This window comes from Aplidium turbinatum, chromosome 12 (assembly GCF_918807975.1).
Source record: "Aplidium turbinatum chromosome 12, kaAplTurb1.1, whole genome shotgun sequence".
Taxonomy (NCBI): domain Eukaryota; kingdom Metazoa; phylum Chordata; class Ascidiacea; order Aplousobranchia; family Polyclinidae; genus Aplidium; species Aplidium turbinatum.
In genome coordinates, this window is record NC_137483.1 from 1,397,104 (window position 1) to 1,421,025 (window position 23,922).

The window sequence follows — 23,922 nt, forward strand, 5'->3', positions numbered from 1 at the left end:
TTACTGCAATCTTTCAAAACTCGGCCGTGGCAACATTAACACAGTAACTGATCGGTAGCCACTTTAACAAGTCGAAATTCTGCCACTGAAATTGACTACAATGCAACCACCAACCAATCAGAACGTGTTATAAGAGGCTACCGTCCAATTATGACCCTTCTAGCACTCATCCAGAGAGTTAATGCTTGCTTTGAACTTTATTTGCTAATTACAGAAGAAAAAGAGCAATAGCAGTGGTGAGAATCGAACACGCGTCAATGAAATGACTACTTTCTAGCCCTAACCCTAACCTCTAAGCCAACCAGCTGACAAAAAATCCATCACTTAATTTGCTTTTTATGATCTTCTTTTCGCCATTTTTTACGTCACTTTAACCGTAGCTTATGATTGGTTGGCGGTTTTATTCTAGTCAATTTCAGTGGCAGAATTTCGACTTGTTAAAGTGGCTACCTAACTGATCGACCCAACCCATGATCAATTGAAGGTCTGCCACTGTGGCTCGGTCATACTCTATCGATGCTGACGTCATCTTCATTTCGCTTCTCACCATTCCAACGTGACGGGTGGTGGTAACTTTTATACAAAGGCTAACTGTTGTATCATAATGCTCAGTCGGAATTAAAATCAGCATTATGTCATTTAGTAAAAATTGTAACATAAATGCCTGTTTAAAATATCAACTGTTGGAGCAACTAATTTTGAATGTCGTGTGCCAAGAAGAATCTGCTTGCTCTTGTGCGGTGTCGAACTGGAGTTCTTCCAGCGCTTTTGTAGATCACAATCCAACCTAGTTGTTCCTCAAACACAATGGTTGTGATTTGAACCTTCATTGAAACCAAATTTTTGGGAAAATGGCAATTATTTCGGCTTGGAACACACTGATCTTAATTACAAGAGAATGTACTTTTAAATAATGCAAGGTGGCATGGTAACTGAGAAAAACGACAAACGTGGAAATATCGTTTCCATGCTTCTTCTGAGGTCATGCCTTGTTAAAATAAGTGACTGGTAACACTGATGTAATAGAAGATGCAGGTAAGAAAATCGAGGAAATAGTTTTGGCTGTTTCTTGGTTTTCTGCTGATAAAATTCACTTCTTTTAAATCGATTTTATTTAAACAAAAACACAAGCAGTTCAAACATGAAAATTAAGAAAACAAAAAGTTCTTGCAATGGACTTCGATGAATGGCTGGATGGAATTTGTTGCATTATAATTTCTGTTGTGATAAACACCTTGTGTCAACAGTTTCTCAATTAACCTGACATCGATGTCTTCAGAAAGTATTGATTCAAGACAAGTTATTGCTGATAACCCTCGAGGTGGACTTTCTTGGTTTCGATTGTTTTCTGTTCTAACTGATTGTCATCACTTTCGATTGTTTCTTCTTTTTTCGAACTCCTGTAAACAACAGAAACTTCTGCTTGAAAAGCTACACGAGATCCAGTAGCATGGTGATTTTTCTCAAAGATTTCTTCCTCTTGTTCTTCTTTGCGTTGGGAAATCGCCTCACCAGTATCTGGATTATCTCGGGGGATTTCTTCCTCTTGTTCTTCTTTGCTTTGGGAAATCATATCACCAGCATCTGGATTATCTCGGGGGATTTCTTCCTCTTGTTCTTCTTTACTTTGGGAGATCGCATCATCAGCATCTGCATCGTTTTGGGGTATTTCTTCTTGCTGTGTTCGTCTGTTCCGAAATCTCACAAAGGCAGCAGGCAATCCTTTGCATCGGATCCACAGACAAACACAAACGACACCAACCGAGACTATTGAGCAAAAAGACACGATGATCCGTATGACAGTTTTCCGACCCACCGCCTCCTGATAATATAACAAGGTTAGAATTATGTAAGCTCATGAAACTTGCTTCTTACCTAATTTAATTCGAGAAATAAAACAGAGTAACCTTAGCGGGTTAAAACCCGCTAAGGTTACTCTGTTTTATTTCTCTATAGTTCAACAAAGAAAACGCTCTATCAAAGCTTTCTCATTTAATTCATTAAATAGCATTAAAACAAAATGAGTTCCTCATGGCATGAAACATCTTTTAGTGTTTGTGAGGACAAACCCTTCAACCTGGTGTGTGGGAGAAACCAAAGATCAAGAGACTTTTATCCTCCAAGTCATTCTTAAAGGGGTATTAAAGGAAAAACCTGACTTGGCGATTTTCCACGTTCTTTGTGTTTAACATGCTACCATAAAACGATTTTCAATAAAATTTTGCCCCATTGCGGTCTGACCACCATTGTGCGCGTGCTTTTGTCAGAGCTTTCAAAACGAGATTGGCCTGAGCAACGAAGCGTGCGACTGTAAAGAACGTCATAAAGTCTACGTCATAAAGTCTAGCAATCAACCGATCACGCAATAATTGTTACTGCGGGCGATTTGACTGTAGGCTATGTATGTATTTACATCAAAACAGCACATTTTAACATCAAAACAGCAGACAGTTTGCTCAAAACATCAGATTGGTAACGTGGCTTTTGTTATTGCTGGACTTTATGACGTATTCTTGAGCTGTGTTTGCACGTTTTGGTCATTTTGAAAAAAATGAAAATAAATGAAACACTGGACTTTGGGCCTTGCCAGCGCCATTGAAAACAAATTTTTTTGGGTAATTGTTTTTGAAATGTATTCTTGAATGTTCAGTTTACTCATTTTAATGCTTAATTCCGGTTTGAAATTTTCCTTTAGTATGCTTTTAAAAACCCAATTGACAAAACTAACGCTTGACCACATGACTCGCCACCAGTTGAAATAGATGTGGCCAGAGATGAGGCTAGGAGCGGGGCCAGAGATGAGGCTAGGAACGCGGCCAAGGTTGGCATATTGAATAAGTTTTGTTCGAATGGAAAACAACATCAGACAATGCAAGGGATTGAGTTTCGATTTCAGCAGCATGATCGTTGTTTACATCGCAAATGTAGATGCGAACCATAGTCATAACATGACTAGGGAGCTGTGTTCCGAAAGCTGGTACAAACCGCTACTACGACAGTGAACTCGCAGCATCAGGTTAAAACAAGTCCTTTGCATTTACATTTGTGCAGTAAATATCCTAGAATTTTGTGAAAACACTTGATGTGTAGAAAAAACATATAATTCTACATTTCATCGCCAACACGTGCAGTATGAGGTTTGTTCCAATAAATTGAATCAACTTCTGCAAGAATGAAAAAAGAAATCTCTATATGACGTAGGGGAAGGTGAGGTAAGTTGAGCCACTCCCCGTAACTCAAAAAATATAAATCGCATCAACTTGCTATACTGCCACCTACCTGACCGTTTATCTTATATGGAACTGTTCTGTAAAGATTATAGGTCTTTGTCCTGTAGAAAGACAGAAAAACTGTTTTTAGTGCTTTTGGGAAGTTTTTTGAACTTTTTGAAAAAAAAGATTTTTTGTTTTGCACAAAATGTCTGTGGCATTCACCAGTATTGATATGTATAACAGTAATCACTAATGTTAGCTTATTCAGAAACTATTAAAGTGAGGTTGCTAGCTCATATATGACTGGAGAAATTTCCGTTTAACTTTTAATGGCGGCCTAAAGGTAAGTTGAGCCAGTGATGTACAGGTAAGTTGAGCCACCGGCCACCGGCTCAACTTACCTCACTTCAGCTGCCAGTGTTAAGTGATGATATATGTAGTCATTAAATAGCTAACAAACTGTATTTTACTCTTTAATAGTCTAAATCTCTGGAAAAATAATTTGTCCATTGGTCTATTGAAGTTTAAATTTATTTGTAATGTAACCTGCAGCCTACTATCAACATGCAAAGGAAAACCCGACCTGTGTATTACATTGGTAAAATCGAATGCTTCAATGAAGATGGAGAAATTGAGGCCAAGTTTTCAAGAAAACTGCCTGGAAAGTCCGAGGAAAAGCTGTCCTTTGTCTTTGAAGCAGACGATGAGTGTGCTTTTCTTAAAGAGGATGTCGTTAAAAAGCGTCCTCACACGACCGCTTGGAGAAACTTTCTGCCTTCAGCAGAAATTCCGATTTTTATGCTCTCTTGATCAGTGGCATATTGAATAAGTTTAGATCTGACAAACAACGGAAATTGATTTATAAAATTCACATTTGGAGGTTTATTTAATCAGGATTGTGCTGTATTAGTTCATCGTTTTATTTTCTGTTCTGCAGCTCAGTTAACACGATATGCCAGTACTACATTGATTCAACGTCTGTTGACGTTTAATTAACAAAAAATTGGCAGATTTGACGGTTGGGAAGTGCGCAATTTCACTGTCGAACAGTCACAACAAAATAAATGTATCCTTTCACATGTTGTTCTTTCTTTCTGGTAGCAGTTATTAACTGCTACCCAACCTGTCTTCTTTCTAACTTTCGACTCAAGTTCCACATGTGTTGAGTGAAGATTATATATGGTCAACAAGAGACGGGGTCAATTGTGAAGTGGAATAGTCACTGCACACTCTAATTAATACGTCCGCCCGATAGATTTGCACATCGTAAAAGGCCGAACCATGTTTTCACCAAGCAGCGAAAACACGAGTTAGTGAATAGAAAAAAAATAATGAGAGATTGTCGCTCAAGCATGACAGTGCATCGCAATGATGACGTCATCATTGCGTCACAGTCCATGTTACAATTCGGGACAAATAACTGGGAAATAATTTCGTGAACACATGTATTGCATAGCATTTTATATGTAGGCAACCATCGCTACAGCTTTTGTAATTAAACTTAAACGAGTGGCTCAACTTACCTCACACCCCGGCTCAACTTACCACGTGGGGTAGGTAAGTTGAGCCAAAATGACCTAGTATTTAAAACATGCTTTTTTTCAATATTCTTATGAGTTATGAAATTTTTTTTTGTTAAATTAAGGCCAAAGCATCAACCATTATGCTGCCACTTTAACTTTTATTGTAAACCAAGCGGTTTTCTTAGTAGAAGCGTCTAAGTAAAAAGTGGCTCAACTTACCTCATCCTCCCCTACCGGTATCTCTGTTTCGCGTTTGACAGTTTTATTCTCATTGTGACCAATATGCCAACGATCATGATGACGATGCTTGTCGTACACGATGTGTTCATCCCAAACAAACTGCATCGATGCCGATGCATTGTCACGCGAACGATCGTCAGAGCTGTTTCAAAAATAAACGTTTCTGATTCGACTAAACAACTCTGTTCTTTAGTTATTTAATTTATCCTAATTTCGTTCATTCTTCATCATTTTTACAAATCACCAACTGCCAACAAAGTAAACCCGCCAAGACTAGTCACAGATGCTTAACCATCAACGATTATGAAGAAATAAATGGAAATGTTTGGTTTTGTTGCTACACAAAATCTTTAGACATGCACCGCATCACCGACTATGCAACACTCTTGTTACGTCATAAGCTCTGCGAGGTTTTCTATTGTTATCTCATCCGAAACTTTGAAACAGTCAATCAACTTTCTACTCTAAGTTCACTGCACTGAGGAGATCATTTAGATCAAAACATTGACCATTGTCCACACGCAACAATGTATTTGTAAACATTTTCTTTGGAAAAATAAAGATAAAGTCATGAAATTTTCACTTCGTGTGGACCTACATGCACATGAGGTTGCGGATATGTTTTTATTCACTTTTTGTTTATTGTTGTTGACATTTCTAACTTTAAAGACATGATTACTCCAATGCAAGTTGTTCAGTATTGAGTAGCTTTTCTAATTTTTAAAATTATCTAATGGATTTAAAACTATGGAAAGCTTACCTGCAGATTAAGGAATGCAGCAAAACTCCGAGGAGGAATCCCAAAATAAAAATAAACTTAATCATTTTTTAAAACTCAAACTTTCAAAAACAAAAATCTGTAAGAAATGTAACTAGAGTTGTTTACTACCAACTGACACTAAGCTTGTAAATTATTTTAAACTTTATCTAGAAATCAGTCTTTAGTTCCAGCTACACAAAAACAGGAAAGCTTTCGATGCTTGGTTGTGACGTAGAATTAACAATGTTAATGTGATAATAATTCAAATTTGATGAGCTTGGTCAAAGGGTATTTTGTTTCATTATAAAGCAAACGCCTTTTCGTTCCAATACCGCCAACAAAGGTACACCATAGAGTACGCAATGACATACACGTTTACGTTGATTGACCACAAAAATTTTCCTTACAATTACAAAACAACTTTTTTTGCCCCTCTTTCACTGAATGTCAGCCGGGACTGAACGATTCCTATTCTTTACCACATCATCAACATCAAGTCTGAAAAATTATAAATCTGTTCAGCCACTTGTCTCCTGCTTCTGGTGATTGGAGAAATCTTGTTTCAAACTTCTCTCGAACATTTCAATTTATAAATTACTAATTAAACTTTTCGCGTCGCTTCTACACCAATCTCAGTTGGTAGTCCATCTTTTTACATTGATTTAACGTCTGTGCTTGTTGTAAATGAGTTGATTATTTTGACAAAACCCACCACAGTGTTCCAACATTTCATCCAGAAGCATAATAAACAAAAAGAAACGTACAAAGCACGTGACCTCATGTTAAACGTCACAGATTTGTGACGTTCAGAGAAATCACAATACGATGAAATTTGGCTTAAAATTTCACTTGCTTCGTGACGTCATAATTTGAGTGCTTGCTTCTGAGTCGATGGACGTGGACTCGACACCTGTCGGGTCATACCAAAGACCTCAAGTAAAAAATGCTGTGAATCTAGTTGATGCTTGACACTCAGCGTTGCTGAATAGATTCGGGGTGATGATATAATTTTGTGCTGCAGCTCTTTGCGGCCGCGCTGATGTACAATATTGTACATTGTTCTTTGGCGCCTATAGATTGTTTGCGTATGTACTGTTCACGAACCATTTTGAATGACGTCACGCCAATCTGCATGTCACGCCAATAATGGTTTCTGTAGCTTCCAGCTGAAGACACTGCCTCGGAGATTCCAATTGTCTCCTCCTTGCCAGTAGGGAGTCTTGCTCATCCAGGGAAGAAAGGATTTTTTCGTGCTGTTGAAACATAATTCTCTGTTGTTCTTCCAGATCCAGAATACGGTTTGTGCTTTCTGCTTTCGAAGTTTACAATTATTCAATAAACGTATGAATATAATGATCATTAGTTTACACTTTGCTGGATAAAAGCAAACGTTTAGAGCTTCCTTCTCTTTCCGTCTGCTTATTCTAAACCTAAAACCATTTGGCGTAAGCCTGGATAAGATTTGACAACATTTCTCGATAGTTTGCTTTCCTTTCCAGTTTATTCAAACTCTCACAGGCCTATCATGAATTCACTCGGTAGCCAGTTTAAAGCAAGAACTTTTGTAAGAGCTTGTAAGGCATGAACCAACCAGAACATGGTTTAAGTGGCTACCTTCAAATTGTGACCCTTCTGGTACTCAGCCAAAGAGTTGGTCAGTGCTTTGAACGTTATTTGGTAATTGCAGAAGAAAAAAGAGTTATGACAGGGGTGCGAAGCGAACTCACGTCATCCAAATGTATTCTCTAACCCTAATCCTTTAGAACACGCTGTCTACAGCGGAACGTTTATAACATGTACTTAATTTACTTTCTATCTAAATCATTGCCATGCTCCTTCTGAGGTCATGCTCTTACCAAAATAAGTGACTGGCAACACTGATGTAATAGAAGATGAGGAAAATAATTTTGGAAATTTTTTGTTCTCTGCTGATAAAATTCACTTCTTTAAAATCAATTTTATTTAAATGAAAACGCAAGCAATTCAAACATTAAAATTAAGGTAACAAAAAGTTCTCGCAATGGATTTCGGCAAATCGCTCAGATGAAATCTGTGGCATTATAATTGCTGTTGTGATAAACGTCTTACTTCAAAAGAAATTCCTCAATTTAAGCTGACATCAATGTTTTCAGAAAATATTGATTTGAGATGAGGTAACATGCACATGATCTTTCCTGATTTCGGTTGTTAAACTTTTTTTCTTCGTCTAACAATTTCGAATTATATTTAGTTGCTTTGCTTTTCAAGATTTATACGACAGAAATTTTTGCTTGAAGATCTACATGAAATTTAGCAACATCCGGATCTTCCCGGGTGTTTTTTCTCCTGTTCTTCTTTGTTTTGGGAGGTCAAATTATCAGCATCTAGATGTTCTCGGAGGATTTCCTCCTGTTCTTCTTTGGTTTTGGAGGTCACATTAACAGCATTTAGATGATCAGCATCATCTGCATTTCTGGTTCCGTTCTCGTCAACAGACATCAGGGAGTATCGGATTAACAATCTACATATGACTGAAACGCGATTATTGAGAACACGATCGTCCAGCGTTCAAATATCCGGCTTCCTAGGAATATACAAAAGTTATTGTTATAAAAGTTCCTGAAACTGGTTGCTCTACCTCATTACCAAACTTATAATGAAATGCGTTTTCTTACGACGTGAAACATCTAGAACGTTCCACAAGGCTGTCGAAGAACTATAGTACGTTCGGAGAGCTTATTGAACGATGTTTTCTTATCCCGTTCTAGTGGACTTAACATCACCAAATTGTCTTTATGCTTTGTTTGTATATTGGAACTGGGATTAAAAATAGATTTTCATACCAACAAATTATTGAACATAAAGTCGCAACTATCCGGATGGCATGTAACCTTGTCCTAAACTGAAGAAAACTTATGTGTTGCTTTTTCTTTGAGAAGGCGCCTTTCCCGCAAGTAAAGACGCAAGCAAAGTTTAAGCGAGGCGCGAACTCATAACAAATTATACCTTAGCCAACAAGCAGCTATGACGCATCGCTTAAGACAATTGGGCCTCAATGTCTTTTGTTATTCGTAGATGAAAACTTTAGTTGGTAAGATTGGGAAGACAAAGAAACGTTTTGTTGCCATATGTATTGAAAAATAGTAACCAACTTAACCAAGAAATTACAAATCAGCCCATTCATACACTGATTAGACTTGTGCAAATGTCAAATGTCGATACAAAAAAAGGAATAATTTGCTGGCAACATATAAAATGTTACAAACAAATATTTTCATGCTGATCTGCATACACAAATCGCCGAAAGGTAAGGCTTTATTGAAATTAAAGTTAAGTGTACGTTTAAAGTCTGTTCATTGTTAATGCTCCGAGATCTGTTGTCAATCATTTGATCCCAATTACAATAAATTGAGAAACTTCAAGCATCTTTATGCGGAAGATGAACTCCAACTTATTTTTTTAGGAAGTACAAAACTCAAGACATCGAAATATAAGAAATGTGTCCCTTAACAAACTAATCGCTGGAGTTTCAACTACATCGTATATTATTAGAAAGAATAATGTAGGTCAATAGACACAAGCAGTTCACGCAAATTTAATGCAACAAGGGAAATTTAAACAGTTTTTCCTGTGGAAGACTTCTTTTTTATTGTTTTCCATCATCGTTTTCGTCGGAAGCAACTTTTTCGTCGGCAGCAACTTTTTCGTCGGAAGCCACGTTTTCGTCGGAAGCAACGTTTTCGTCGGAAGCAACGTTTTCGTCGGAAGCAACGTTTTCGTCGGAAGCAACGTTTTCGTGGGCAGCAACGTTTTCGTGGGCAGCAACGTTTTCGTGGGCAGCAACGTTTTCGTGGGCAGCAACGTTTTCGTGGGCAGCAACGTTTTCGTCGGAAGCAACTTTTTCGTGGGCAGCAACGTTTTCTTCGGAAGCAATTGTTTCAGAAACTTTCTCACCAACATCAATTTCTTTAGTAACTTTTTCATCAGCATCAATTTCTTTAGAAAAAACTTGATTAACTTCATCAACAGCAGATGTCGGCGTGGCTTTAGGAGAAGATCCATCAAAGGCTGTTTCACCAACAACAACAGCCTCTTCATTTTTGCTTGTTTGACTTGAGCAAGCTCCAGTCGAGCTTTGATCTGGGCGTTCAGGAGGATCAAGACCCTTTGTCCTGATAAGTTGTTCATCATCATGAGTTCGATCCTCTTCAAAGTGTTCAAACGCAGTCGGATCATCGTTGTCTTCAATGTCACTGTCTTCATTTTCCCGAATCAGCTGATCTTCCACGTTTACTGGATTACACTCACAATTTATGCAGCAAAGATATAAAATAAGAGGAACGACTATGAGGACTAAGCATGAACATAAAATAATTACATCCCGGATCTTCATCTGAAACACAAAAGGTAACCATTGGAATGCAATCATTGAAATGCAACATTCCAAGAGCCAATACTAGAACTGAACGAAAGCTACGATAACAAAAAATTACAAGCAATAGCATATTTTGTTTTTTTCTGATGTATTTGATTATTTTTCTTCAGTTCATTTCAGTTTGTTAAGGTGGAAGCGACTGAGGACAGATACATTTGAATTTATTGTGTTGTTAGTTTTTGTATTATTCGCTAATCAAGGCTATTCGATTCCACTAATTGGTTGCTTATTATAAATTATCTGCTTGTTGTATTGCAAAATTATTCCTCTTCCAAGGATATTTCAAACAATTTACTTTTCACCAACCGCTAATCTTTGTTGAGAAGTCATCTCCAGAGGCGTATTATCAACTACGTCATCACCAACACGGTGGAAATGTTTGTGATCAATAATATTGAAGAAACTTCAAGATCAAGCGGCGCTGGTTCAACTCTCGGGGTTTGCGCTTGAGCAACGCACGCTAAGGACTGCTCTCCATTCAAGGGCATCTAATGGATGGAATAATTCCCTGGCAACAAGACTTCAACAATCGGAACTCCACTCTTTCAATCTCGGTGCGGGCCTGCGTCAGTGATTCAAAGCCTCTACAAGTATGTGAAACTGCCAGGACTAAGCTCTGCAAGAAGCTTTCCCAGTCCTAGGATAAAGATTCAATTAATTACGTTGCAACAAGTGGCCCCATTGATCGAACTCTTGCCATATTATAGAGCTGCAATGTCGGCCATGCGATATAACGTAATCACTTCAAACATTCCAAGATGTAGGAAAGCAATATTCCAACTTCTGTTTTTTCTCTCGTCACGCTTTCATTAACTTTTAATGCGATTGTTTCTTCTCACCCATGGTGCCCTTCGTATTGTGTCGATATTAACCCAATATAAAGCTTTCCATTGTACATCAAACAGTTTAGAAACCACCAGAAGCAGTTGCACTTTCGTAGTACATACCTCTTCAAAGGGGTTGCTTGAAGCTGTTGGAATCCAGTAATCTCCAGACGCATTGCCCCAATCCAACTCCGATAAAGTCCTAGAAGATAGATTCGAATAACCACGTGATCCTGATGGCAACTTATCAATGTTAAGAGCAGGTGCGTACACAGGGGGAGGGGTTAGTCTAGTTAGAATCTTTTAGTCAGTCTTAACTAAAAAGTCATTCAACCATTGCCAAAATTAAATTTAAAAGTTGTTGAAGTGAAATAGCATTCTAAATGAACCAACAGTAGATTTGAAAAAACGTCACTATAAATACTAATAAGTTTACGATTACAAAATTCTTTGCAAGCAACCAGACATTCTGTTGCATTTAATTTAAGAAATGCTGCTTTACGTCATAGTTTATTTTATGCAACAAGCTCAGCCAACCACTAAATTAAAACTACTAAAAGTTTGCAAAAAGTGAACAAAGTTTTGAAAGCAACGCAAGCTTTAAAGCATCTAATGTTAAACATACCTGCAAGTGAAGACAAGAAGAATGCATCCCAAAAGTAAAACTGAGTGTTCCGTCATGGTTAACAAAATCAACAAAAACTTAAACAAAAACCTTTCAAAGATATTAGAAAATAGCGCGATTCACTTATAATTTGTGCGTTTACATTCACCAATTCACAGGCGCAAGCTTACAAAATAACTCATGCACTTCATACAAGATTTGTCTTTGAAAAGTTTACCAACTTCTTATTCTACAGTATTGGTGAATTCGATGCTAACCAGCTATTTGTTAAGAACAAATCTACTACCAAACAGCCAATCAGTCGTCTTTTATATTGATCTAACGTTTGAAAACGTTGAATCAACTCAAAAAATAAATAATTTGCTACTGGGTTGTTATCCACAAGAGTCTGCTTTCGTAAAATTTCCACTAAGTTCTGCTGGATATAAATGAAGCGACTGGCATCCAACACAGCCAGGACCAACTGGTGTCGAGGCACTCCGCTTTGCTTGTGCAATTTGCAGAGCGTCGGGCGATGGATGCTGATCACCATGAATTTGCCTGCAACTGGCTTGAAAGTTGCTGATTAATTTTCAGAAATTCCAAGCAAGACGAAAGCTTCAATAACTGAAACCGAAAAGTAGCCTAATATTTTTCAAAGCAAGGCCTGATTAAATTATTATCATTCATCAATGTAGTATTACCATCGTTTATAAACATCCAGTTGGAGACAGAAAAAACAAAAGAAGTTTTTAAATTACCAGCTGCATAGCAAACTAGTTAATGTTGATTGGTTGTACAAAACTTAAAAAATGCGTGTACAATGTTGCTTTAGTTCGAAGTTGCAGGTTTTCCTCTGACTCTCTTCAGTACGCTACCTAACGTCACATTAAAATAAACCTAAATGTGGTGAAGAATTTATGGTAAAAAAAAACTTTCTTCTATATAATCTTCTACTATAAATACCAATAATACTTCACTTCTTCGTATGAGCTTCTTGGTCCGAGGGTTTATTCTTTTACTGTGCAGTGGAGGAAAGCAAAAACAGCCATTTGTTCTGCGACACCTAGTGGTTTGAATAACTGATGACAAAAACTCTTTAACAACAAACAAACACACAACACTTCACACACATCACTTCACACACAACACATCACACACAACGCTTCACACACATCACTTCACACACAGCACTGGTGCCGCAGTGCCCACACCCGCCTCATCGACAGCCCAATCAACGACGCATTGCGAACTGTGACTGGATGCCTGCGCCCAACTCCAACAGAGTATTTACCAATCCTCGCAGGCATCCAACCTGCTGAGCTTCGCCGAAAGGGAGCCCTTATACATCTGGCTCGCCGGGCGGGGGATCCTAACCACTTGCTTCATGCAAAAGTCAACATCCCACCTCAGGAATCTCCCCGGCAATTAAAGTCAAGACACCCCTTTGTGCCAGCTGCTGTTGAATTACTACATCCATTCAGCGATCATGCCATCAGCGCAGCACACTTCATGGAAGACAATTGGAATGCAGCGTGGTGTGCCACCGACACGAAACTACATCGTTTTTTTACCTCACCCGGTGGCGCGCCCCCCTGGTATGGACCTGCCTCGGCCGACTTGGGTCAAGCTCAACAGAATCCGAACCGGAGTCGGTCGCTTCCATTCCAACATGCACAAGTGGGGTTTGGCTCCCTCACCGGCCTGCGAATGCGGCGCGGAGGAACAAACTGCTGACCATGTCGTTCTCGAATATCCAATCTATAAGGCACCAAATGGAACGCATGGTATAGCAACGCTGGACGAAGCTACACTCACCTGGCTCTCCATCACCTGCCCTGAAATTTGATTTGATCTAGTCTCAAACGAAAGAAGAAGAAGAACACAGCACTTCACATACAACACTTCACGCACATCACTTCACACACAACACTTCACACACAACACTTCACACACAACACTTTACACACAACACTTTACACACAATACTTTACACGCAACACTTTACACGCAACACTTCACACGCTCGGTGACTGAGCTTGCGTCAGTAATTTAAAGTTTCTTCAACAGAATCAACACATTACTCATATTTGATTAGCTGTGGCTTCCCATATGAACTTCCTCCGTTTTGCTCTGATGTTTGGTTTTGCTATTACTTCTGGCATACTTTTTATTCCAGTAATTTGGTTGATGTTTTGAAAACAGTTCATTTTTGTCGTTCCTTTGTTCGTTTGCCTTGCATCATCCCAGTCTACATTAAATTTTCCAACGAGTTGCTTCTTGCTATATTCCGAAATCTCTTAATTTTCTGAGGTGAATATTGCTACAGCTTCTATAAGGATGCAAAACTTTTAAGATAAAATCTTTGGTTACGGTATTTTATTACTCAGTAAAACATAACACTGGTCTACAAAAAAGATCGTATCGACAAGTGCAATCTTAATTTTGTTTAAATTTAATATAAATTTATATTACTTAATTTTAACAATCTTGAAGTTATTTTTAATTCTACCATCGGAAACACTTTGCCTAAATTTTTGTAAGTTAAATATTTTCTTTTGCTTTTAGGCATTTGCAAATCTAATCAACAATTTTTTCATCAGCACAAAACGGCGCAGTGCTTTGAACAATGAAATAATCTGAGATTTCACAAATTTAGTTCACTCTGTCTGAGGAAGTTTCCAACTGCGTACTAGAGTAGTTTCCAAGATTGGAAATAGAAAGAATTCTTTCAGTTGAAGACTGAAGAAGCAGAGTAGCTATTGGAGTTGTAGCTTGACTATCTTATCGGAGCTAGAAGATTCTAATGTCTGACAACGTGGAAACTATGTAGACATGGTAGCCTATCTATTGCTGGCTAGGTGAGCAATAAAACACAGGGGACAAAATTGGGAAGAAATCTATGAATAGTTTTTGTTTTTCTTTAATTATTTTTCATTCTATCTAATAGACAGAGTAGCCCGGGAGTTTTGAAACTAAACCTCATTTGAGTGTTCGCGAAGCCACACAATAAACTTCTAAATTAGTTTCCATGAAGTAAGACGTCTTACAGGAGGAATTTGGATTTTATAATCTTCTGGAACCTTCCTCTTACAGTTAATCATTCTCTTACAGATTTTTAATAAACTTTTGTTTTCCAAGTTGCATTTTAATTTGAACATGAAACTGGTTTTATTTTTGCTTTTAGAATGTTTGCAACTCTCATTTCCGATCGGGTAAGAGTCAAGAGTTTTTATTATTATTCAATAACTTGATCTTAAAGTACTTTTTCAATTTCAAATACTTAAAAAGGCTTTAGATCACCAAAGTTGAAAGAGTGAAGTTAAATGGTCTTTCTTGTTGGCTATTCCACCCACTTTCTTCAACAGATTAATCATATTTAATCAGCTGGGCCTCCCATATAAACTCCTTCCTTTTTACTCTGCGTTTTGTTTTTGCTAGTACTTCTGGCATACTTTTTATTCCGGTAATTTGGTTGATATTGTCAAAATATATCCCACCAACTTGGTGCCGCTAAATGATACTTAGCTGCGTACCTCTAGGGTTGCATCATCTAGCTAAACGTTGAAGTTTTGTTTGTTTGATAACAAAGCCAAGTGGTGCTCCATAGAGCCATCTAGATTCTAGAGAGTGTTGTTGACGATTTTACCTTAAAATACACGCGTCATCTACTAAATCTAAACATCCAGTGCATTTTATTATAATGTGGGAGCGTTATGTTTGGGGGAAAAATTCATTCACTTAAAATAACAAGCACTTTGATTGCATGACATACTAACAAACATAAACTTTACGTTACCGTCGTGAGACGTTGAATTAACATACGATCGAATATTTATTCTGTGTGCATGAATTCTTATAGACTTGATAGAAATAAATTATAAAACATTGCAGACAAGACGAAAGTAGCTCCCCTCACGCGGCTGATGTACGTACACACAGCAGTGACCTGGTTACTGTTGTACCTCTGGTGAGTTGGTGTTGTCATTTTGCAATAAAGATATTTTTTCGAAACCTAAGTTTTTAAGCTTGTCAACGGTCACTGTAAGAACTGTCACATGTACAGTTGTACACATTTCACATACTGGCACGTGAACGCATGTTACATACTGCGTCTTAGTGGATGTCTCGTGAGTGGATGTTTTGTAAGTGAACGTTGTACTTAACATTTGTTGGAAATACAAAATTGTGATAAGAGAACAGACCAGGTTTACAATATTTATAGAGATGATTACCTTACAAAAGATAGTATTTTGAAAGCGTTTAATTTACATCTTTATTATCTTTTTAGCTAAAATTGAATCTGTGTTGTCACCCCCACAACATTATTTCCTAAACTGCTTTTTTTACATTAAAAATTTTTGTTGTCAGGAAAAACGAACTCCAGTTTTCAGTTATATTATCATTGGAGTGGTGGTAGGTGGCGCTATTTCTGTGATTATCTTCTTCCTGTACCAATCGTTTCGTGGAAGGGTCACTCCATCTCCCCAATTTGACCCCCTTCGAGATGAGGACATCTTCTCAGACCCGACCCCACCCATGGACTCAACAGAAATGACTCCAACAAGAAGAAGACTTTTACAACGGACGTCTGCCGACGAAGCCTCGACCTCGGTGCAAGAGACCAGTGTTCCAAACACAAGCAATTTGGAATACTCAGAATTTGATCTTTTGAAAAAAGAAGTTCCTGTTGCTGAGGACGCATATGCGGAAACCACATTTGACGGATCGAATGTATATGAAGCTGTTGTACAAGTTCATTCTCATGATTCCACTACTGTTGCTGAAAGTGGAAAACCTGCTGCTGATGATAAACAACAAGCAGACCATGAAAACATATACACACAAATAACAGAAGAAAACTTTCGGCTTTTTATAGAAGAATCCATGTAAAACTTGCCTTTCTAAGATATCTCTCATGGTAAAGCTGTGAACGCTTTCTACCACTGACAGCAGCTGTGGGAAAGTTCAACTCAATAAACATTTCCAAACAAATTAACCTCTGATTGATGCTTCCGACGGAGGGCGCTTTAATTTAGAAAATTGTCATTAACTGTTTTTATGTAACTTTGAAGCTTGTGCCCTTTTTATTTTGCAACTGATTCTATGTCATTTTTTGTGCTTGCTGATCCAAATAAAATGTTTTATTGTTGTTGTGCTTACAATTTCACGGTAATCGACATGTCATTTCAACTGTCGCATGCCGATAGAAAATTTTGTAAATCCTCCACGTGAAGTTATGCTGGGCTGGTACACTTTGAGCGACACTTGGCGGTTTCAGCAAAACTCTGATCCCAACTGGGCTTGAAAGAGATAGGATGATAAGCAGTAGCTAGTGGAAGCAAAAGATATGACTGAAGAGTTGTTTGGTTTCGTAGTTTTCTTAGTATTTTGAAGTTTTAAAATAAAATCGAAGTTATCTGAATTACTCTAATTAGCCCAAATTTGCATTCAGTTTTTTTATTTTTCAAGTAAATATCACATTTAGGTTTATATTAGTCTGACAACACCTTAAAGGCATACTAAAGGAAAATTTCAAACCGGAATTAAGCATTAAAATGAGTAAACTGAACATTCAAGAATACATTTCAAAAACAATTACCCAAAAAAATTTGTTTTCAATGGCGCTAGCAAGGCCCAAAGTCCAGTGTTTCATTTATTTTCATTTTTTTCAAAATGACCAAAACGTGCAAACACAGCTCAAGAATACGTCATAAAGTCCAGCAATAACAAAAGCCACGTTACCAATCTGATGTTTTGAGCAAACTGTCTGCTGTTTTGATGTTAAAATGTGCTGTTTTGATGTAAATACATACATAGCCTACAGTCAAATCGCCCGCAGTAACAATTATTGCGTGATCGGTTGATTGCTAGACTTTATGACGTAGACTTTATGACGTTCTTTACAGTCGCACGCTTCGTTGCTCAGGCCAATCTCGTTTTGAAAGCTCTGACAAAAGCACGCCCACAATGGTGGTCAGACCGCAATGGGGCAAAATTTTATTGAAAATCGTTTTATGGTAGCATGTTAAACACAAAGAACGTGGAAAATCGCCAAGTCAGGTTTTTCCTTTAATACCCCTTTAAGAGAGTCAAACAAAAAATTGCAACTTTGAGTTTGAAAAACCTTCTCGTAATCTAAGTTTAAACTGTGGCACACCGTAATATTCCCCACTGATAATTTTAAACGGAAGGCCTGAGTTGGCTTTACTTTCTATAAGCAATGGCAGACTATTCCGCTCCAGCATGCACAAACGAGGGAACGTTCCATTTGTGATCTGTTAGTGTGGCAAGGAGAAACAAACTGCAGATCACATTATCAAGTGGGCCATTTTATCATTCTCCAAACGTTGCGCATTGTCAGCAAGGACTGGATGACCAATCAGTATAATGCTGCTCGACACCTGCTCAAATATCTAGTTCGAATCACCGCCACTGCTCAAGAGTAGTAAAACGCCGAGCCCCTTGACCCTCAAGTTGCTGAAATAAAAGATCACAATATCAATGATTTAGTAACATTATGCATGCATCATAATCATAATGCATCATAATGACAACATGTATCATAATGTAATTTCAAATATATAACTAAGTTTATTGAAGGATGCTTGAAAGCAGGGGCGTATCCTCAATGGAAGCAAGGGAAGCATTGCTTCCCTTGTCAAAATTGAAAAAAGAGAAGCTGATATTTTTCAGTAAAACGATTTCGTAATTTCTTTACCTAAATGCGATTTAGAACGGTTTTTAACTCATGCCCCCCGTATGATTTTGAAATCGGTTTTAATTTTAAAAAAGTTGGAAGCCAACGGAAGCGAAGATTCGTATTGCATCCGTTGCTCTCGTTTTTGCAATAAGAAGAAACAAGTTTGAAAGAAAGGAAAAAAGCAGAGCAAAGTTTTCGCAATTTACGTTTCTTTTAACTAATCGCTGGAAGCGATTTAAAAATTGCTTCCAGTCGCGGGGTTGCCAGATTAGCCAAATTCCGCGAATTAGTTTTTTTTTAAATAACTTTTCAAAATGCATAATAATCAATATTTCTCTAATATTGTAACCTTACCAGATGAAACCATATTCACCATTGTTCAATACATGTTCCATACTTGTTTAATACTTGTAATGTGGCGGATCAAAACTCATCCGCTACTTTTATAGGCTAACTTGCTATTTTTTGGGCTACTTTCAGAATTATTTTTGCTACAATTTATTAAAATCCACTACAAGTTATAAAATATATATGTAAATTTTATTATTTTTGATAGAAACAGGTAAATATATCCATTTGGCCTTTTTTGTCTAATATTTTCCTTGTTTTGGCCTTTTCTTTGTATTATTTTGGCTTTAAGACTTTTTCATAGTCTGGCAACTCTGCTCTGTTGGATGTTGTGCCAGTGAGCTACGTAATGAGAAAATCTAGGGCACTGTTATGGTTATAATATCGGCCTTGTAAGCAAAAGTTTGAGCCAAATGTTGGCTTTACACTGTTATCCTGGCTGGATAGACTTTGGAATAAGACAGGATATGTGAGGTCTAAGCTAGACTTGACTTTGTAGCTGAGTTTTTGGTGTTCTCTAATTATAGTCGCATTTTTGCCCTTTGCCCGTTCGTGTGTAAGAGCTACCTTTAATAAGTTAATAGCTGTTTATCTGCTAATAAATTTCATACAAAAATTACCCTAAAAGTGTTTCCAGAAAGCAGTATAATTCATTATTTGAGTGTAATTTTGCAAAATTTTTCCGGGGGAGCATGCCCCCGGACCCCCCTAGAAAACACGTGCCTTCGGCACGCTCTATTCCCCCACGAGTTTTATTGCTTCCCTTGCTCAACCAACCAGCAGGGGCGTTGACAGGGGGGTCTAGGTGGTACTTTTGGACCCGGGCCCGGAATATTTAAGGGGCCCGGATTTTAAAAATTCCCCGCGACTTCAAACATAATCAAGATCTTAATATAATCAGATCTGAAGGAATTGCCATCAGAGGTTATAATAATAATAATAATAATATATGTGTCAGTGACAACATGTTTTTTAGCTGCTAAAGTTTACTGTGTGTACTTCCATTGAGAAGATAATTTAGGTCCGATACCAATGAGATGCTGGGCCTGGGCCCTTATATCAAAATATCTCTAAAATCACCACATTATCTTGGTCGTTATTTTGTGATAAAATTTCAGGGGGCCCACAGGTAATTGACTTTTGTGTTTCAGTAACAATCTGTTTTTTAGTTGTTAAAGTTTACTGCGTGTAGCCTACTTGTTCATTGAGAAGATAATTTAGGTCCGGTACTAATGAGATGCTGGGCCCTTATACCAAAACATCTCTAAAAACCACATTATCTTGAAAAGTTAAAATGTGACAACATTAGTAAAATTACCTGTGTTTGAAATAAAACAGGTTGGTTGCAATTGAATACTTGAAATCAAGACAGGCCCAATTCCTACAAAGGTGTGTTTAAGATAAATGTGTTCTAATTATTTTGGTTGTTTATTTTTTCGTATTTTGTGGTAAAACTTTGGAATTGGCAACTGTTGAACTGAAACCGCTTTATACACTGGTAGTGGTAGGGTCACCATACTTTGTGTGCTACTGTTATAGGTTAAACCACGAAGTAGACAGCTCATTTTAAAATGATTGTCATAAATGGGCAAATTATATAAGACATTTGCATAACTTAATTGCAATGCCTTGTCTAAATTTTGCAAAAGCATAGATTGAAACCTTTCTTTAGCATAAGGTGAAAGCGTTCATGTTTTGTGCGTAGGTTAGCTTCTCGTTAGCATAAACTTTAAGAGTCAGGTACGATTGATTTTGAAGTCTGCCAATAAGTAAACAAGACACATGAAATACTTTTTGTAATACTGGACTAGCTTAAAGTATGGTTGGTCTATTGATATCCCATTTAACAATAAAATATTTTTTCTACATCTACCGGTATAACTTGCAAGGTAAAAGTATTTTTTGAAGTGTCAGAAGCTGCATTAAGGCTGTTGCACTTTTAGCTTAACGTTTTGGTTTTACAGGGTGTTTTGTTTTCTTAAGCTTTACTTCAAAGTGAATGTTACTGGTTTACAACCGGTAATCTAGTTCTAGAATGGTGTAACCTTGCTATGTACCAAGATTTCATTCAGCATTTCATAAAGAAGATGTCTTGTTTGAACTACCGACATTCTTGCTTTGAACATTTCAGATAAACAAAACTCTCAAAGAGGAATTCTTTGAAAAGGCTGAACATGGAGGTTTGTCAGAACCTAGCAAACTTTGCTTTGCCGTTATTGCAATTGGAATACATTCGTTTACTATGATTAGCAATGGTGCAGACGTGCTGCAAAAGTTTTGCAGATGTTCCAAACAAGGGAATGTTTTTCTCCAAGCTCTTTGCATAGTTTTTTTTTTTCAAAAGTTATGTTGAGCCAAATGTTAAACCTTGAATGTACCAGAAACCATGAAGCATTTAATGCGATCTTTACCCATGTCTTTAATTGCTGTGGTAAGAACCAGATAAAGTGACCAGCAGGCCACAAGCTTAAGAACGACCACCAGAAGTAAGACAAACAATTCAAAAACTGACCTCAAAGTCAAAGGTTAGCAAGTAATAAGCGAACATTGAGTAGTGTAATAGGTATATAATCAATTAACCTGCCTTTAACTGTAGGCCATAAAAATGTTTGTCTTATTTGTAGCGTATTCCATTTGTGCAGTCATATTTTGTTTATTGCTAAAAAATTGTGAACAGTAAACAAAATAGCATTTCTCATAGATTAATTAGCATTTCATTTTTAGCATTTACAATCTCGCAATTATAAATATCCCTGACTTTACAGAGGTAGCTATCAGCAAGTGTAACCAGCATATTACATTTAGATACCAGTATAATAAGTATTTTATGACAGTTGCCAGTATTTTGTTTGTGATTTCAAATCGTTGCTGCTTTATGTTTCATTTCTTTCATTCCAAGCAAAGATGAAGCTATAACTTGATAGACCTGTGTTTACTATTAGTTATATTTCTGCTGTGTTCTGTACACTGCTGGGTTGATGATTGTTTATGAAGTTATAAAAGTTTAACTAGGTAGTAGTTAGCCGGTATTGTGCAGTAAGCATTATAACATTTCATTAAGCACCAGTAACCTATGAAGGATTTCTGAGTACTGCAAAGTTGTCAGTGAGTGATGAAGCTGTTAGACCTTACCTAGAAACCTATTAACTAGTGTTACACTGTAAATGTTGCTCCGTTTTGTTAAAGATCATAGTAATTTTCTTATGTATGCTGTGATTCCTGTGAAGTAGTTGCAACATGTGATGAAGTTATTAAACTTCATCTACATAAGTCAGCAGTCAGCACTCATGCACCATTTCAATAACAACTGTTTTTAGCATGACCAATGGTGTTTGCATATGAAAAAATAATTACATGTAGAAAAGTTAATTCAACAGTTAGATTACAGCAACTGCTGCTCATAATAATTGTGCTTCTTAAATTCAGCAACCACGATGTTCCAAAAATAAAGCAATTAATAAAAAAAATGTTTTAGTGAAATATAGCATGATTAACAACAGGTTTCTAATAATAGTGTATCTTGTGTGAGTAGGCCTAGTTAATAAACCATGTACGCCATTCTGTACTGTTATGGATTAACACTGTTCTGTTGTGAATTGAAAGTATATCACTAGATTGGTAAACTTTTGTTTTTATCGTACTTAAGTTCCTGATTATGCACATTTGAGTACACTTGAGTTTTCATGTTAGCATTTTGATTGGGTACTTGTTAGCTTTTTGAAAGTATTGTATAGGTGAGTGGTTTAATCAATCAATCACTGGTTTATTTTTTTTCACAAAATATCACATCAAATGCACTGGTACAAGTGGTACATTACATAAAAGTGAGATAGGAAAGAAGCGAAAGACCTTATGAGGTCACCAAGTCAGCCTCCACCTCGGCGATCCTATAAGGCAAAACATAATTACCACTTGGTGAAAGTGTTAAAATGTTGTTTGTTAAAGCATTTGTGAATTCACTTTTTTTTTGCACTTCTAAACTGTTTTGCTATGTTATGGCTATATAATTATATATACATTTAAAAATAATAGGTTAGTGAAATTTCAAATGCCAATTGTAATTTTTGGAAAAAATTGCTTCCAAATGTAGGTAACCAATTTAAAATTCTCATAATTTTGTCAATTCTTGTCCGATGTAAAAAATTGTATGAACTCAATGTGATAAGCATGTCAAATTTTGATACCGGCTTCTACTGTGTGATATAAGATCTGGGTTGAATGACCCATACGCTTCATGACCGTTGCCAGTATGTTTAGAAATCGTTAACACTTTTGGCTTTCATTGCAAGCAAAGGTGTAGCTATGACTTGATAGACCTGTGTTTGCTCTTATTTACATTTGTATTGTTTTCTCAACTGGTGAGAAACTCTAGTGAAGTTAACCACCTTTCCATATCAGTGCAGTTAACATACACACTATATTATCATAAGCCTGCTTGCCAATAAGGGGCTCAAAATTATTTTGGCCCCGGGGGCCCACAAAGGGCTTAACACAGCACTGCACTTCAGCTTTCTGGTGGTCAAATAGCCACTTCAGCCACCAAACAGTAAAATAAGAATTTAGTTTAGTCTAGTATAGTGATTTCCCTAACCATGAATATTACCCGAAACACGAATTTCAACATAAACAGGTTAATATTTGTTTAAACTCAAACTGAAATGGCACAGGTAAAAAGATTGCTATCCCTGTTTCTGCACTAAAAATTGCATTGCACTGCACTAAAAACTGCACAAAACCGCTTTTCAGATTGCAGCAATCAGCAAATGTTTGATCGAGGCCCAAACACCTTTCCCAAATCAAATTGAAAACTTTTTGACTGTCTGCACTACCTTTGCTGTAAATTCTCTTCTGGTGAGCCTAAAATACTCTAGCGCCATGTGACAAATAAAAGTTCAAAAAAGCAACCGCTAGGTAGAGATAGTAAGTTTTGCGGTTCAAGAAATTTTAAGATTGCGCAAGATTTGTTAAATGACCATGCTTAAACGACATCAATAAAAGTTTGTACACAACCTTTATTTTCATAACATAGTCGATGAAGGCCGAAGGGGGCCCGAAAATAAATTGGTACCGGGCCCGAGAAATCCTGTCAACGGCCCTGCCAACCAGGATACGCCACTGCTTGAAAGATATTGTGGAATTGTGATGGTTATCTTGTCAACATTCACCCGATGATTCCAATGGAATGTCTTATGCATGAGAGCGTAACACGCGTTAGTCGCATAATGGTAGAGATGACATGAATTCCAAAACGTCATTTTTTTAGTTCGTGTGGTCCGCGCGCTTTCTGGACAAAA

General features: G+C 37.2%; 3 protein-coding genes across 3 annotated transcripts; 1 reads left to right on the forward strand and 2 right to left on the reverse strand.

Annotated features, from left to right (window-relative positions):
* Positions 1-1,104: 1,104 nt before the first annotated feature.
* LOC145780487 (uncharacterized) lies at positions 1,105-5,833 on the reverse strand. The gene is made up of 3 exons (XM_082592099.1): positions 5,736-5,833; positions 4,955-5,117; positions 1,105-1,822 (listed from the first exon to the last, which is right to left on the reverse strand). The coding sequence occupies exons 1-3, from the start codon at positions 5,798-5,800 to the stop codon at positions 1,301-1,303; spliced, it is 750 nt and encodes a 249-aa protein (XP_082448225.1). The 5' UTR covers positions 5,801-5,833; the 3' UTR covers positions 1,105-1,300.
* Positions 5,834-8,828: 2,995 nt separating this feature from the next.
* Positions 8,829-11,680, reverse strand: LOC145781356 (uncharacterized). The gene is made up of 3 exons (XM_082593140.1): positions 11,599-11,680; positions 11,097-11,175; positions 8,829-10,107 (listed from the first exon to the last, which is right to left on the reverse strand). Exons 1-3 carry the CDS (start codon positions 11,652-11,654, stop codon positions 9,361-9,363), a joined length of 882 nt encoding a protein of 293 aa, XP_082449266.1. The 5' UTR covers positions 11,655-11,680; the 3' UTR covers positions 8,829-9,360.
* A 3,015-nt stretch (positions 11,681-14,695) lies between these two features.
* Positions 14,696-16,729, forward strand: LOC145781445 (uncharacterized). Its single transcript, XM_082593225.1, has 3 exons — positions 14,696-14,792; positions 15,472-15,547; positions 15,949-16,729. The coding sequence occupies exons 1-3, from the start codon at positions 14,737-14,739 to the stop codon at positions 16,468-16,470; spliced, it is 654 nt and encodes a 217-aa protein (XP_082449351.1). The 5' UTR covers positions 14,696-14,736; the 3' UTR covers positions 16,471-16,729.
* The last annotated feature ends 7,193 nt before the right edge of the window (positions 16,730-23,922 follow it).

What these genes read in the sequence shown, in the direction of transcription:
- LOC145781445 (XM_082593225.1), top strand. Translation starts at nt 14,737, where the DNA reads ATGAAACTGGTTTTATTTTTGCTTTTAGAATGTTTGCAACTCTCATTT. An exon ending in CAACTCTCATTTCCGATCGG is followed by an intron (nt 14,793 to 15,471) that starts GTAAGAGTCAAG and finishes AAAACATTGCAG; the next exon opens with ACAAGACGAAAGTAGCTCCC. An exon ending in TGGTTACTGTTGTACCTCTG is followed by an intron (nt 15,548 to 15,948) that starts GTGAGTTGGTGT and finishes TTTTGTTGTCAG; the next exon opens with GAAAAACGAACTCCAGTTTT.
- LOC145780487 (XM_082592099.1), bottom strand. Translation starts at nt 5,800, where the DNA reads ATGATTAAGTTTATTTTTATTTTGGGATTCCTCCTCGGAGTTTTGCTG. An exon ending in CTGCATTCCTTAATCTGCAG is followed by an intron (nt 5,118 to 5,735) that starts GTAAGCTTTCCA and finishes TTTTTGAAACAG; the next exon opens with CTCTGACGATCGTTCGCGTG. An exon ending in TACCGGTAGGGGAGGATGAG is followed by an intron (nt 1,823 to 4,954) that starts GTAAGTTGAGCC and finishes TTATATTATCAG; the next exon opens with GAGGCGGTGGGTCGGAAAAC.
- LOC145781356 (XM_082593140.1), bottom strand. Translation starts at nt 11,654, where the DNA reads ATGACGGAACACTCAGTTTTACTTTTGGGATGCATTCTTCTTGTCTTC. An exon ending in CTTCTTGTCTTCACTTGCAG is followed by an intron (nt 11,176 to 11,598) that starts GTATGTTTAACA and finishes TCTATCTTCTAG; the next exon opens with GACTTTATCGGAGTTGGATT. An exon ending in CAAGCAACCCCTTTGAAGAG is followed by an intron (nt 10,108 to 11,096) that starts GTATGTACTACG and finishes TTTGTGTTTCAG; the next exon opens with ATGAAGATCCGGGATGTAAT.